The 18,321-nt window shown below is 17.3% G+C and overlaps 1 protein-coding gene across 3 annotated transcripts; it reads left to right on the top strand.

Moving 5' to 3' along the window:
- The first annotated feature begins 637 nt into the window (after positions 1 to 637).
- On the top strand, positions 638 to 16,379 carry LOC107994290 (FAD-dependent oxidoreductase domain-containing protein 1). Of its 3 annotated transcripts, none has more exons than XM_062079808.1 (7): positions 638 to 1,005; positions 10,773 to 11,048; positions 11,244 to 11,720; positions 13,757 to 13,902; positions 14,001 to 14,087; positions 14,240 to 14,393; positions 15,940 to 16,379. In XM_062079808.1, the coding sequence occupies exons 1-7, from the start codon at positions 922 to 924 to the stop codon at positions 16,192 to 16,194; spliced, it is 1,479 nt and encodes a 492-aa protein (XP_061935792.1). In that variant the 5' UTR covers positions 638 to 921; the 3' UTR covers positions 16,195 to 16,379. The 3 variants fall into 3 exon arrangements, with proteins under 3 accessions (XP_061935792.1, XP_061935793.1, XP_061935794.1); XM_062079810.1 differs by lacking the exon at positions 638 to 1,005 and adding an exon at positions 6,276 to 6,422; XM_062079809.1 differs by lacking the exon at positions 14,001 to 14,087.
- The last annotated feature ends 1,942 nt before the right edge of the window (positions 16,380 to 18,321 follow it).

Raw genomic sequence — 18,321 nt, 5'->3', positions numbered from 1 at the left:
ATTCTAATCTTCTGTTCTAATCTAGTCATATGTATATAAAATCTTTAATCAATAACAAATGAATCAAAATTTGCAATGATTTAATATGATTCATTAAAAATGTTCTGAAACATGCTGATAAAATTGTTTATATAATTTGTATATATAATCATTAATTTTTTATATAAGAATTATGAATATAATAAATTATATAGAATTTTTAAGTTATTATGAGGCATAATTTTTAAATTATTTTATTAATAATTTTTTTGTTTTATAATCATAAGTTTATTTCCATAGGCTTAAAAAATTTTCTCAATTATTATAATATGATATATATATTCAAGAAATACTTGAATCTTATTAATTATATATCATATCGTTTAAAAAAATATTAATATAAAAAAATAATTTTATTTTCTAGTTTAAAAATTTATGTATTACATAATTATTTTATAAATAATTTTGTTATTTATCGTAATTTATTATTCTATTACTTTATCAGCATATTTACACTGCATTAAATTTATAATTTATATTTTATAATTTATATTCATAATTTATATTTATATTATATTTTATAATTAAAATTATATTTTAATAAAATATGCAGTTATAATGTATAATACTTTAAATATTAAATCAAATTATATTTAATAATAATAATTGATGTGCATGTATATATATATATGATAAAATGAGTTTCAATAAGGAAGATATTATTTTAAAACTGTTTTAAAAACAAAAACATTTAATGTTAATCTAATCTTTTTCATACAATCACAATATTTCAGAAAAAGTTATCAAATTTTTATATGTTTATCATAACATTATTATTTCTGCAAAATTTTATATGATGTTATGACATTATATAATTATTTAACGAACATCAGAAAATTTTAATTTCAATTCAATATGTGCGGAGTTTGAATAATTATAAAAATGTTGCGCTTTCTTTTAAAAAAAGATTATAATTTTCTACAAAAATGTGTATTTTTTCAATCAAGAAGAAATTTGATTAATAAGGTAATCACAAAAAAATTAATATTGAGGTTAAGATCTAATATTGATAAATAATTGTTTAAGTCATTTATTTACTTTGTTCAATTTATTTTTTCTTTCTTTTATTAATCTATATATTATATTATGTTTATTTACTTTTATTTATTATTTATATTACTATTTTTAATTTGTTCATCTTAAAATATATGAATAATTTAAGTATTAATTGAAGTATTAATTAATTTATTTTTATATCGTAAGATTCTATTTAATAAAATTTAAAATTTATTATTTTTACAAGAATATTAATATTTTTATTACAATAATAATAAAATAAGAAATAATATTTATTTTATTATTTATAATTTATTAAAAGATATTTTTAATTTTTTTTAATATCAAATGATATTTTTTTATATATATTATATGTATTATATATATTATATTATTATGTATATATATTATATTATATTTATATATGTATTATATGTATTATATTTTATATATATATATATTTTTATTTTTAATATAATTTATTATATATATATATACACACATATACATATATATATAAAATAGAGAATTTATCTACATATATTTTTATATTTGTCTCAAAAATTATTAATTATTTTTTAATCAATAACAATAAATATAATTTTAATGTAGATTGTTTCTATTCCAAAAAATTAATATAAATTTGATATATCTAGTTACTATTATAAGAATTATTTGATTTTTTATAAATTGTTTTTATAGCTTGTTTGATAAATAACCATATTATATTATTTTCTTATTCTCTATTTATAGATTTATTTTTTAAAGAAGTAGATAATGAAAATTTTTTATTAAGGATTTATTAACAATAGAATAAAAATAATTTTAAAACAATAAAATATAATTAAAAAGCTTGAAATTAAAAAAAAGAATTAATTTTATTATCAAATTCATTTAAGATATTCATTCAAATTGATATCTTTGACAAATAAGAGATTTTATTTAAGATATATCTATATTTTACAAATATACAAGTCTTATTCATTCATTTATATTTTCTGAAATACATTTATAATTATAAATTCAAATCGTATATATATGTAACTAATCTTTTTTATAAAGTGTAAGTATTATAGTAAATGAAAATCATATTAAAATCTATATTTAGAAATATTTATGTATTTATTATATATAAATAATAAAAGATAATAAAATTTTATTATTATGTAATAAATAAATTAAAATTGATTGATATATATGAAAGTTCAATATATTTTATTTATCAAAAAATTGATTTCACTAAATTTTTATGCAAATATTATCTTTATTCTTTTTAATAATTTAAAGCTTATTTGTAGTTTTTTATCAATATTTGTTTTTTTATTAATAAGGTTAATTTTAATAATTATTTATAATTCTAAATAATAATCAATTTTGCAAATGAATCTGTGATTTTGTTTCCTGCTTATGAATCTGAATGAATTTAAATTGTATAATTTTGAATAATTTTTTCTTTTATATGTACCAATTTATGTTATTTTTACTTTTAAATTATTCATAAAAAACTCATTTATATCCATGAAATATGAAGCATTTAGACAATTGGAATTATAATTACAACAATACAACAATATCAATCATAAAGTGATTAAGTTTTTCTCTCTTTCTATTTTTCTCTCTTTCTTTCTCTCTTTTCTGTGATATATATATATATATATATATATATATATATATATATATATATTATAAAAAAATTTTAATTTTTATTTATTCCTTATTTTTAACTTAATTTATTCTTCGCTACTTTTTTATTTTGAATATTAAATTGACATAATCGTAAAGAATCGTAAAAAAATATGAAATGAAAAGATAAGTAATTAATTTTACTAATTATTTTATTGAAAATAAAAAAATAAAAGATAACAAAAATTGTAAAATTGTAAAAAATTGATGATTTTTAAACATATTATAAAAATTAATATTTTGAATAATTTTTTTTTGTGTATAATGTATATAATAGATCTTAATTTTTTATTTATTATTATTATTATTATTATTATTATTTATATTATATTTGCAAATTCAACAAATTACTACTACATAACTATTACAGTAGCTTATATATGTATATATCCATGATAAAAGATGCAACGTATCTTTTGTTAATAGCATATATATAATGGATGAATCTATTAAAAAATTGTTTGAATGTATTAGATTCGAAATACCTCAATACAAAGTCATACCAAATTTTCCGTAAAAATTACTTTAATATCTATCCATAAAGAGCTTGCATAATGCAAAAATAAAATATAAAATAACTTTTGAGTAACTGAATTTAGAATGAAGTTATGATAGTATTTAATAATATTAATTTTATATTTAATATAAAATGTAACATATCATAACATCGAAATCGAAAAGAGATAATTTTTCTGCAATTTTACCTCTCAATCATAATTTCGAATACTTAAAAGTTTCGCATTTCGCTAATCTAACTTTTCTATAAATAAATTGTAAAAATATATGATATAAAAATGTGATGATATTAGGTCAACTATTATACATTTTAGATACCAATCATAATATATTTATACAATTTCTGGCAAAAAGTTTTTGATCATTTTTTAAAATAATTATTTTAAAATTGATTTAAACTATTTTTCTTAAAAAATTAAAAAAATTAGTTTGCTAGATAATGAGTAAAAGAATTTTTAAAAAAAAAATTCAATTGACTGAAATCATGAAAAAAATAATAAAGATTTATGTTAATTAATGTTGATTAATTAAAGTTTAATTAAATTCATGCTGAAAATTTCATCGAAATTTATTGATATAAAAACAAGTATTGAAATATGTAAGAATCTATTAATTTTATTTTCTGCCAGAGGTTATATAAATAATAAGTGATAATCGCATGCTGACACATATTTTGTCATATACATTTATCATATACATAGGTCAAATTCTATATACTGGTAATAATATTTTTTTATAAATATCTCGAAAATTAAATTGATTGTTAGTTTTACATATATATATGTATGTATATATATGTATTTGTGTTTGTGTTTTATATTATATATATATATTTCTAATTAAAAAAAAAGTTTCAATTTTTTTATAAATATAAAATAACATTTTTTATATAAAAAATGTATTTAATTGACATAACCAATTATATAAATTATATAGTTATATGGAAGCAAAATACAAATAAAAATTAAAAAACATTTCGTTCAAATCTATATGGAAATAGATTTTCAACAAATTCACTCGTTATAATCATATTAATTTCTAATTAACTGCTAGTTATAAATATGTCTAAAAAAAAATAATTTTTTTTAAAATAATTAAAATAATGTTTTTAATAATATATTTTAAATTCATTAAAATAGTAAGGTAGAAATTTGTAGGTGGACTCTATTATTATTATTTGCTATATTTTACTAGATAATTGTTTTTTATTTTTTGATAAATACTATTAAAAACAAAACAAAATATAATATTACTAATTAAAATTAATTTTCTAAATATTATATTTAAATACTGTTAAAAAATATGAAAAATTTTTAGTTTTGTAATATTAATATTATTAACAATGTATTAACAATATTATTATTAAATAATAATAATAATAATAATAATAATAATAATATAATAATATAATTATTATATAATAATATTATTATATAATATTATTATTGTTGTTGTTGTTGTTGTTGTTGTTGTTATCATTACTATCATTATCATCATCATTATTATCATTACTATCATCATTATCATCGTCATCATCATCATCATCATCATCATTATTATTATTAATTTTCACATTATTTCTTATATTTCATATTAAATAATTTTATGTAATTGAAGATTATCAATAGTTTTATCACAAATATTGTTATTAAACCATAAGATAGTTTATTTTAATAAACTTATTTTAATATTTCTTACATTTGTAATAATATTAAAAATATTTTATATAATATTAAAAAACTAGTTTATTATTATAAAAAAAGTTATCTTTTTTTGAAAAATCATTTTTTTTCTAGAGTTTTCAAAATCATCAATATTTTCTTATAAGTGAATATTTGTTTGCTGCCTCAAATAGGTATTTAAATTATAGAGAAACATAGATGCATAATTAGAACTACTTTTATTGCTCTATAAATAATGATTTTAATGAAAAATTAATGAAAAATTTTAGATAAAAGTTCAAAATCATTTTAAGAGGAATATAATAATTGAACATATTTTTATAAATTTACATGTGAAAAACATGTGAAAGTCAGTTGATTTCCTAAATTATTATATGATCTAAATTCATTTTTAAATTATCGTAAATTATCAGAAAATTAAGAATATTTAAAAAAAATAAATTTTTCATATGTTTTTTATACATTCATTAATACTTTTTTATTTGAGACATATGAAGAAAAATACATTTATGTTATAATATAAGTTTTAATCATTTGTTAAAAATAATCATAATTCAATCATTTCAATAAAAAAATAAAAAAATTTTTTTATTTTTGCATTGATTTTGCATTATTTTTTTCAACTTTCGTACTTATTTCAATTTTTAAAATTATTCTTTATTTGTATGCAGAAATAGATTTGTCATATTCGTTATTAAATACATTAGTTTTATAAGTTTTTTAAATAATATATTTTAGCAACTTGGGTCAATCACTTATTGCATTTTTTAAATTGATTTATTTATAATGTATATTTTACCAGATGAAAAGTTCTACCGGCCTAATTTTCTTTGTTTGAAATCTTAGAATTGATTTGACAAGTTTCCCTGTTTTATTAATAATTCCGAAAATATGATCTTTTCTTAATATAACAATTTAGCTATGATATATCATCATATTGTAGTTATCAGAAAGATTCGATATTCTTATTATGGTGTTCATTATTCAACAATATTATTTCTTTGCAACAAAAAAATTATTAAATTATCAACAATAATTAATTAATAATTAAAAGAAGTAATCATAATTGTAATAAAAAATAATGATAAATTTAATAATTATTAATCATAAGATAATTATGATTGAATCATAATTTATTTGTAATAAGAATGTATATATTTTTTGAAAAATAGATGATATTTATTATTTATAGAATTTTGAAATTTAAAATAAATTGCTTATTTAATATGCAAATACAATTTGCTTTTAATATTATTTTTTTTTTAAATATTTTATTTAATATTTAATAATATATGCTTTTGTTACATTTATTACTTTAATATATATATATTTCGACAGAAACTGAAAATAAGACGAGAATGTTATATAAAAGAAAAATTTCTTTCATCAATGGATATTAATACTTAAATTTAGTTGTTGAACAAAAATATAAAATGTACAAAATATTTTGAGTAACATTATTCTCAAAATCTCGTCATTGTATGAAGCTATTTTCCTGATTTTTCGGTGAGTTTTGAATTAAAATTACTTTAATTATCTTACTTTTTTGCATTCGATTTTCTGTTTATTTCTTTCTCCTTCTTCTATCTCTTTTCTTTTAATTTTATATGTAATTGTAGATTACTGAGTAATGATTATAGATTATAAGATTATTTTCTGTAATGATTACTTAATGATTATGATTATTATTATTATTATTTTTTCAATAAAATATTTTTTCATAAAATAATTGATTATTGTGATTTTATGAAGTCAAAGATATCTTTCTTAAATATGCAAATAATATCTTTCTTAACTGTGACAATTTTCCATTGTTGTTATTTTTTTTATAAATAAAAATAAAACATTTTTTATGAATATGTAATAAAAATATGTAATGTCTATTAACAAATTATTATTATTTTATTTTCAATCAAATATCTAAATAAATATTTTTTATTTATATATTATCATTATTATCATTATTATTATTATTATTATCATTATCGTCATCATCGTCGTTGTTGTCGTCGTCATCATCATCATCATCATTATTATTATTATTATTATTATATAATATAGAATAGCAATGATTTTAAAAATATTTTAAGATATATAAATAAATGACATATCTTCAGAGTGAGTCACGAGAAGTACAACACCTGAATATTTTTGTTAGATTTAAAGATATGAAACATGGATATATCAGAATTAGAATGATTTTGAAAAATGAACATCATAATATTATTTTTCTCGGCATTTTCAAGATCAAGATTTAACATTTTTTTAAATAGAATTATAGATATTTTTTTCTCTTATATATTGTCGACATCTAAATAAGTTTAATCATGTAATATGATACATCATAAGTGTAATCATGTAATATGATACATCAAATGACTTCAATCCAGAAAAATGGAATAAATAAAATTCAAAGTTTCTAAAGTTCTGTTCGTTCGAGATAAAGTTTAAGAGTTCAGAAGATTCTAAGATAGAAATTTAACAAATTCTGATTTTAAAAGTTTTAATATTCAATTCATAGTTCTGATGTTCAAATTTTTTCAAAATGCTCGTATCTTTTAAAATTCTATGTTCATCTCGCGAGATCGTGGATCTTCAGTAATGGTATCAATAGTACTATAAACTAGTCTCCTAATTGCGATATCTTCACATCTAAAATTCCTACAATTAAATTGAAGGGCTACATCACTTATAGAATCTGCTGTTGCCAAGAAACTAATCCGCGAGTGTAATAATATATAATAATTCTTTTCAAGAAGGATAATTGTCGAGATTGGCATTGTAGAAAAATGTCGTTTCAAATTCCAAGATCATGTTTACATTCTAGTCATGTCGAAGTGTTTCCAATAAATATATTCCAAGAATTTTTCAAATTCTTCTTTTAAAAACGGTATCTTTGCAACATTACCTTGTGTTATTCAATGTCTCAACATCTACCATTTAACTACAATATATTAATCAAAATATTCAATTTAAATAAACAAAAATAAAAAATCTTATTTATCGAAGAAAGTTACTATACTTTTGTATAAAAAATAATAAGATTGCAAATAATAAGATTATTAAAAATAAAAAGCAATAATATATATTAAAATAACATTGAAAATTATTTTTCTTTTAAATTAATTTTTAAAGAATTTAATACAATGATTATTTCGGACATATAATTAAAAAATCTTTTTGCTTGAATTATCTTATTATTTTATTATAGTTTCATTATTTATTATTTTATTAAAGTTTGAATTGAAATCAAAAAAATTTGCTGATGCTAAATTAAGAAAAAAAAAAAATAATAATAATAATGTATTATTATTATATATATTATATATATTATTATTATTATATTATAATTGCTATTTCAAATATATCAATAACAGTTGCAATGCCTTCAAAATAGAATATAAAATATAGAACAAAACATTGAATAACGACAAAAAATATATTGTGAAAGAATGTATTACTTAAAATTTGAATATTTAACTCTTTGCACTTCGGATCTGTTTTGTTTGATCGAACTTCAAACGATTCGAATCCGCACATTCGGTATGTTCGGTGCGTTCGATGAAATTTTTTATAGCTAATTTATGATTTCACACACAAATTAACGCATTAAATTTTTATATTTTAATATTCTATCTTTATATAAAAAAAAAAATTATTGAATATTAAAATCTATATTATTATTTTGTGCGATATTTTAGCAATTACTAAGATACATTCTTGGTTTGTTAGGACAAGTAGAGTAATAATAATTTTCCTTCTAACTTTTTTTATTGCATAATTATTTGTTTTGCGCATTATTTCATTAATAAGTTTTTAGTAAAAATTAGTAAAAATTTAAAAGAAATCTAATGGTTCATTTCGTTATTCGAAGATACTTGCGGTCTTGCAGATTTTTCGCCGCGTACAAATTGTATTCTTCGCGATATATTTTCCGATTCTGTGCATCTTATCCATTTGAGATTTCCTGTATCTTCTACGATATCTTCTTCACTTGAATTATTGCTTTCACATTCATTATCTATTATTCTTATTTTTCTTTTATTATTCTTATTATATTATTATTCTTCTTCTTATTCTTATTATTATTCTTCTTATATCTTTTATTTCATTTTCATGTTCATCATTGTTTTCTCTTAATTTCTTTATGAATAGAAATAATTTCGTCATTCAACATAACGAAAAATCAAACTCATCTTTACTTAAACTAATTTCATTATCAAATTTCATACTTATAAAAAACTTATTTACAAAAACTTATTTTCAAAAATTTTGAAAATAATATTTGCCACGATAATTTTGAAAATAATATTTGTCAAACTCAGGCTAACACTGAACATTATATATAAAAATATTAATCATATTAAATATAAAGTATACATATTAGAAAAAGAAAATAAAAAAATTATATCTTCTAACAATTTTCAATATAATTTTTATTGTTTTATATATTATGTAATATATTGTATATTTATATTGTATGATATATTGTATTATATATTATATATTGTGTGTTTTATATATTATGTAGTTCTATTTTAATTAAACAAATATTATAATGTTTAAATAAATGTTATAATTTTTTTTTTATTTTATTATTTTATTAATTATATTTGTTATATTTGTTATTGAAATAAATCATTTTAATGATTTTTTTTTTTAAAAAGAGAAGATTATAACTATTTTAGTTATCGATTTGAATAGAATCGAATAAAAGAATCAAATAGACGATTTAAGTTGTTATTTTTTTCTAAAAGTTTGAATAAAAATTTAAAGTCAGTAAAATTTTGCTAATATACAAATGATATATAATTAATAAATCGTAATTTCATATTGATACATATATTATCATGTATATTTATCGATAAAATTCAAGGATTGGATATATTTGTAACCATCTATATATAATTAATGAAAATATAAAAAATTTATAATAATTAATTTTAATAAAAAAATCAGAAATTACATATAATGTATAAATATAATAGATATATTGATGAATTTTTTTTTTGATATACATTTTTTATATATTTCTACTTATATATGTATTAGAATATTATCATAATATGAAATGATTAATCAATATTATTAAAAAAAAAGTTTTAAAATTTATAAATTTAAAATTGAAACAATATTGTGATATATTACATAATACAAATTGTGATATATACAATGATATTATATGATATGATATTACAATGATATATTTATAAAATTTTGATTCTAGAATATAAACAAAAAACACATAAAAAAAGTTGATAAAAACAAGATGTAATAGCTATAAAACTGTTTCATTCTATTTTTATTTTGTCTCATTTTTTGCAAACTTCAATTGTTTATAATTTAAATAAATCTTAACTAACAATTTTATGTATCAATTTTTATGTTTGTTTTGGTTTCTAGAATTGATCTTATAAAAATATCCTATGAATATATATATATATATTTTTATTAAAAAAATTATTTATAATTTTAATCGTTTCTTAAAATAATTTTATTTATTTAAATTAATTTTATATATATTTATATAAAAATTCAATATAGTTATAATAAAAGTATATTATATATTATATAAAATTTTATATTATATTAAAATATATTATAAAATTATAAGTTTATCTATTATATTATAAGTTTTATATTATAAATTTTTTGTATCTCAAATAAAGAAATTAAACATATAAAATGTTTTATTAAAAAAGTGCTTTTAATTCAATAAAATAATATAATATTTTATATTACTTTATAACTATATATAATATTTATAATTTTTTCAAAATATATAAATTATATTATTATTTATATTAAAATTAAAATAAAATTAAAATTTATATTAATTTTTATATAATTTTTCAGGATACATCTTCTGTAAGTACACAAAAAGGAAAAGATTCTAATACTACAATAATAAAAAAAATAAAAAGTAATTTAACATTGATAAAAGATTCTCTTGTTGTAAGAGATGTTGATGATATATTAATAGAATGGATGGATCGACCACCAATACTTCCAGAAAATTGTGATGTTGTAATAATTGGAGGTGGAGTAATAGGCAGTTCTATAGCTTATTGGTTGAAACAACGAGTTTATACAAGTGATTTTAAAGTTATAGTCGTAGAAAAAGATCCTATGGTAAGTTTTTTTAGAAATGTTATTATTATTATAATTTTTTATTATTATAATATAATCTGAATAAATATAATGAACAAATATTAATTGTTTCTTTAAAGAATATCAATAAAATTTAAATAATATAACTTATTTAATAAAATAAATATAAATGATATAAAATTATATAAATATAAATATAAATAAATTTATTTTTAGTATACTACAGCATCAACAGTTCTTTCTGCTGGAGGTTTACGTCAACAATTTTCTTTGAAAGAAAATATTGAAATGTCTCTTTTTGGTGCAGAATTTATACGTAATGTTAATGAGTACTTAGGCATTGATGGAGAACCTAAAATTAATACATATTTTCATCCACATGGATATTTAATATTAGCATCTGAAAAAGGGGCTCAAACATTGATAAAAAATTCTAAATTACAAAATTTTCTTGGAGCAAAAAATATCTTATTATCATCTGCCAAATTAAAAGATATATTTCCTTGGTTAAATATAGAAGATGTTGAATTAGGTTGTTTAGGATTAGAAAAAGAAGGATGGTTTGATCCATGGGCTCTTCTTTCTGCTTTTAAAAAAAAAGCATTATTATTGGGAGCAAATTATATTTGTGGAGAAGCACAAGGGTTTACCTATAAAGATGACAAAAATGAAGAAAGATTAGATAAATTAATTGTAAGATTCAAATTTAATTTTCTTAGAATATTATATTAATAATATTACTTTTACATATTAAATTTATTATATTAATACATTTTTTTATTTATATTATATTCAGGTTATCAATATATCTGTAGAATATTTAGAGAATCGATTCTAAAGACAAAATATAAATTTATAAAGTTATATATAAAAATTTTGATTAAAATTGAAATTTGAGTTAAATGAAGTAAGACAGAAAAAGAGTGAAAGTCTTTATTATACAGTTATTTTGTGTTGTCATCTCGTCTATTTATCCAATGCGAATTTAAATTGTTTAAAACTTAATAAATAATCTTCCAATCAATATTTTTATATATCAATTTTTATATTTGTTTTAATTTCTAGAATAGATCTTCTAAAAATGTTCTGCTACAAATATATTAATACTTTCAATAACTTCAATAGTTTAATTAGATTTTTTACTTAATTTGATAATTTTAAGATAATTTATATATGGAAAAATATATGAAACAAAAATTGAACAATGTTAAAGAAATAGATGTTATTAATTTTTTTGAAAATATATATATGCATTGAGAAATGCTTAATAGGATAAAATTAAAAACATTTTAATATATTAATTAACAATTTATACTCGTACAAAAAAATATTCAATTTAAAATTAATTTAAAATTTATTCAATTTTCATTTTAAATAGAATATAGAAGTTGATACATTTGATAAATAAAAGTTTAGAAATTATCAAGCTGAACAATCCAAACTAAATATAAATTTTTCTTAATGAAAAAAATTAGAGGAAGAAAAAAGAAAGAAATAGAGAAAAAAAATAAAAGAGAATTTTTTCAAGATTTATTTATAAAAATAATAGATTTGTATTGTATTAAAAAAAATGTAATGTAAAAAAAATTAACTTATTATATTAAGTAATAAGAAAAGTTTATAAAAATTTCAAATTTTATGATAATCCTAATATTGAGGATGATAAAAAATCAATATAAAGTAAAGAAAAATAATATAAAATTTTTTATTTAATAATTTAGTTTATGGCAGAATTAATATTGTTTTATATATTTGTGGAACAAGAATGTATAAAAATGTATAGAGATCTTTTTGAAGCAAATTATCATTACTTAGCTAAAGAATAGCTGTAATATATGAAAGAAATCTTAAAAATGCTTATATATTGTTAGAAAATAACAATGTTAGAAAATAACAAATAATATGTATGTTAGAATATGTATATATGTATGTTAGAATTCATATTTTTTTTTGAAATTGTTAAATATTCGCTCTGGAGTAAATATTAAGTGATTAATCATAGCCTTTTTATCAGAAGGCATATTTATCTTCTTCACTTTGTGGCCAAATCTTCTAAATCATTATAATTATCATAATTATCATAATGTAATCATAATATTGACAATGTGATGTCGATCTATTTGTTATTCTCAATTGTGATTTACTTATTTTCTAGAATATTATAATTGATAATTTTAAAGTTTTAATGTGATTATTCATCAAGAATTCTTTTTTACCTGCAATTATATAGTCCTTATCATAATTTGTTTAATGGCAAATTAATAGCATCTTTTAAAATATATATATATTAACATCATACATATAGAGATCATTCAAAACTTACAAAAAACAGAATATTTTAGAGTAAACATTTTGAACACTTTAATAATATAAAAAAATTTATTATTTTATATAAATAACTGTTCTTTTTATATAAATATCACTGTTCAGTAATTTGTAATTATTTTTCTTCACTTTTTTTATATTTACATAATATAAATCTATTTAAAAAAAAAATAAAATTGATTTATATATCTTTTTTACATTTTTATTTATAAAAAAAGTATTAATTATCAAATTATTGTCTTGAAAATAAACAAAATTTGATATATTTTTTGCTATTGCTAAAATTAACAAGTTATTATTTAAATAAATATCTATTTTAAATATCTCATTATTTTCTTTAAACAATATAAATTTTAGTAATTTACATATATTATTATCATTATTATTATTATTACATATTTTAGATAAAAACTAAAGAAGGTGAAATACATAATATAAGATTTTCAATTGCTATTGTGGCTGCTGGTGCCTTTAGTGGAAAAGTTGCAGAAATGGCTAAACTTGGTACAGGAAATGGATTACTACAAATAAGTTTACCTGTTGAACCAAGGTTATCGTTATTAAATATCTTAAATAAATATAAAATTTAAATTTATATTAATATTATTACTTATTAATATAATCTTAACATAAAAATTATTGTCATAGGAAAAGATATGTTTATTGTTTTCATTGTCCTGATGGGCCAGGTTTAAATACACCATTAACAATTGATTATTCTGGAACATATTTCAGGTAAATATTTATAAAATTTATAAAATAGAAAGTTATTCTTACAAATTAGAAATTTATAAATGTTATTATTTTAATTATAATTAATTAAAATATATTTTAGAATCAAATATATTTTATTATTATTATTAATTAAGTATTAATATTTATTCTAGAAGAGAAGGTCTAGCAGGTACTTTTATTTGTGGAAGATCTCCAGAGGAATCTGAAGAACCTACTATTGAAGATTTAAGTGTTGACTATGATTATTTTGACGAAAAAGTCTGGCCTATACTTGCACAAAGAGTTCCAGTTTTTGAAAAATTAAAGGTATTTTTTTATTTAAATTATAAATTTTAAAAATATAAAATAATATAGAAAAATTGTATTTTTTATGGAAATAATAGTCAAAATATATTAGAAAATAATGAATTAAATGCTTGTAATTTAATTTTCATTTCTATTCTAAAAAAAAATTTGAAAATTTAATTAGAAATTAATATCAAGAATTTTTTTAAATCCTTATTATATTCTTAATATAAAATTAAATTTGTTTATATACAATTTAATGAAATAAGTATATGCATGATATTTTATTAGGATTCATTAATATTATCAAAATTCTCAACAATAATTTAATAATTTGTAAATTTTATATATTATATCAAAGAAAATATATAATATTTTTATATTATTTTATAAAAATTTTATATTTATATTAATATATTTTTTTATATTATATATGAATATATTATTATATGTATATTTGCATCCAGACTTATTTCGCTCGGTCGAACTAACAATTCTAGACCCGGTTCGGTATGTTCGATGAAATTTTTTACAGCTAATTTATGATTTCACACACAAATTAACGCATTAAATTTTTATATTTTAATATTCTATATAAAAATATATATTTTTTTTTTATGTAAAGAAAAAAAAATTATTGAATATTAAAATCTATATTATTATTTTGTGTAATATTTTATGAAGCAATTACTAAGATACATTCTCGGTTTGTTAGGGCAAGTAGAGTAATAATAATTTTCCTTCTAACTTTTTTATTGCATAATTATTTGTTTTGCGCATTATTTCATTAATAAGTTCATTAATAAGAATTTAAAAGAAATCTAATAATTCATTTCGTTATTCGAAGATACTTGCGATCTTGCAGATTTTTCGCTGACTATAAATTCTTTATTCTTCGCGGTATATTTTCTGATTATCCATTTGGAATTTTCTATATTTTCTGTAATATTTTCACTTCAACTATTGCTTTTACACTCACTATCATTATTCTTATTTTTCGTCGTCTTATATCTCTTACTTCATCTTCATCTTCATCATTGTTTTCTCTTAATTTCTTTATGAATAAAAGTAATTTCGTCATTCAATAACGAAAAATCAAACTCATTTTCACTTGAACTAATTTCATTAACTCATTTCATGTTTATAAAATTCAAAAACTTTGAAAATAATATTTCTATTGCCACAACTCAAACTCAGACTAACGCCGAAGATATCTAACTTGCTATCACAGTTTAATTTGAGATAAAAATTTAGCCATTTAACAATATATTATTCTACAATATATTATTCTCGTAAAATTATACGTAAAGAGCTTAGAAACTTATTTATGAAGCGATATTCTAAAAAAATCAAATATAAATAAATTTTGTCGCTGTTACCGCATCAATCCAAGTGGTGATCGAGAGTCACCGTTGGAGCGTAAAGAATTAAAATTATTGATATTTTTATATAATTATTATTAATAAAATTTTTATTATATAGAAATAACATATGAATCTGTTATATTTAGAATTATTAATTTTATATTATAAGATATAAGAAAATATATTGGTATTTACTGTTGCAGTTAAAATCTTCTTGGGCAGGATACTATGAATACAATACATTTGATCAAAATGGAATAATTGGAAAACATCCATTTTATCAAAATTTACTTTTTGCAACTGGATTTAGTGGACATGGAATTCAACAAGCACCTGCTGTAGGTAGAGCAGTTTCAGAATTAATTATTGATGGTGAATACACAACAATTGATTTATCAAATCTTAGTTTTGATAGAATTATTAAATGTACACCCACATATGAAGCAAATATTATTTGAAATATACTTTTAATTTTAGAAGATTAATTATATGATAATAATTCTAAATATAAACAATATTTTATATATTTTATATGTACATATTTTAGAAGAATTATAGAAAAATAAATATTAATATTATTTATATACATTATATGCATATATAACAGTAATATAAATTAATAATAAATAATAGTAAATATAAATTGTTTTATTCAAAATTTAAAATTTATTTAAAATAGAATATATACATATTGTTATATATATATGTGTATATATATATATATATATATATATATATATATATATATATATATATATATATATGTGTATATATATATATATATATATATATATATATATATATATATATAAACATATTGTATACAAGGATAAAGTTAATCTTCTTGAAATATTGTGATTTATATTAATCTAAAATTTTATTTTTTAATAAAATTTTATAATTCTAATATTTAATATTCTAAATCAATTAACATATATATATATATATATATATATATATATATATATATATATATATATATATATATATTTTGTAGCATTAAGTTTATAATATTTGGCAATTATTTTACATTGTAAAAGATAATTTACAAATAAGATTTTAAATAATAAAAATTTTTATTTATATTTCCAATTCTTATTGCAATTTAAAAATATAAATTTTTTCTCTCATATTAGAATATATTTATAATAGATATATATAATCAAATAACTTTATTATGATGATAATAAATATATAATAATAAAATCTCTTGTATTTCAGATCTTGTTTATTCAGTTTTCTTTCTTGTTATTTCTATATTTTTCATCCATTAATTTCTCAATTTTTTTAATATTTTTTTAAAATTCTCTTGAGTGATTTTATAATTATAATCTGATCTTACCTTTTAGTAGATCTCTTTATTTACTATTTCCTCTCATTTCTGCTTTTCTAATTTTTATTTTTTTTTTTATTAGTTCTTCTTTTTTTTTTATTATTTCTTTAAATACTTTCACATAATTCAAAATCATGTTAATTTCTATTATTTTGTAGAATAATTTACATTTATTCTTATATCTTTTTTTATTTCTTCTTTCATTATTATCATATCTTATTTATATATATATTTTGACATTTTTTAATTTAATATTATACTGTGTATTTGCATTATTTTCTTATTTTTTCTTAGCTCCATAGTTATTGAAAACACAAGAAAATAATAATTGAATTTCTGAGAATTGACAAAAAACAAAAGAAGAAATAAGAAAATTAATAAAATATATTAATAAAAATATATATTAATAAAATAAATATTAAATCAAAAAATTCATCAGTATAAGATTTTCAATTATAAAAGAAAAAATATATATCATTATAAAGATATATGTATTGCTAAATTAGCAACAAAAAACAAAAAAATTGTAAAGGATTATATACAATCAAATGAAATAAAAAATGTAAAGGAAAAAGAAAAGATTTTAAATGATGAAAAAAGTTCATATGTATATCCAATAGGGCTTTAATTAACGAATTATTAGTATTTTAAATTTATATTAGTATATATTGTATAAGTAGACAATGAAAAAAAGAGAAATGGTTATCAAATGAGACTTTAGATTTTCAAAGTCTGATATCACACTCTGATTTTTAAAAATAATAGAAACAAAAAAAATTAATTAGGAATAAAACAGTTGCCGGGCGCAGACTTTACATTATTTTCATTATTACTAAATATACCTCAATATCTGATAGAATTGTCGAATAAATGCGATATGTTAAGTCTTCTATCATTAAAAATGACTCAATTCTTATACGGCGAATTTCTGCAAAATATGTACAAGAATACGTAATATGGACATCACATTATCTTATTATATTTTTATTATTATATTATTATATTACATTAAACAAAAATATATTACATGATTAAATTTCCGTTGAATTGCATTGTTACGTATATACCTTGTTTAATTTAATAATAATAATAAAAATAATGTTATAAATTCTTCTCCTATAGAAATTTGCCGCAAGAAAATTGAACTTTTAATGATATAGGGAATAGCATATTATTCTCATATGGTTTTTTTAAAAAATATAAAAAATCTTTTTTTTCAATTATTCTTCAATAATGTAAATTAAATAATTAT

This window comes from Apis cerana, linkage group LG9 (assembly GCF_029169275.1).
Source record: "Apis cerana isolate GH-2021 linkage group LG9, AcerK_1.0, whole genome shotgun sequence".
NCBI classification, from domain to species: domain Eukaryota; kingdom Metazoa; phylum Arthropoda; class Insecta; order Hymenoptera; family Apidae; genus Apis; species Apis cerana.
Note: the sequence above shows the minus strand (reverse complement) of the source record. Positions and strands in the feature narration are given on the sequence as shown.

Coding starts and splice junctions, on each gene's coding strand:
- LOC107994290 (XM_062079808.1), top strand. CDS start 922: ATGTTGCGCTTTCTTTTAAAAAAAGATTATAATTTTCTACAAAAATGT. Junction 11,049..11,243: donor TCGTAGAAAAAGATCCTATG/GTAAGTTTTTTT, acceptor ATTTATTTTTAG/TATACTACAGCATCAACAGT. Junction 13,903..14,000: donor AGTTTACCTGTTGAACCAAG/GTTATCGTTATT, acceptor TTATTGTCATAG/GAAAAGATATGTTTATTGTT.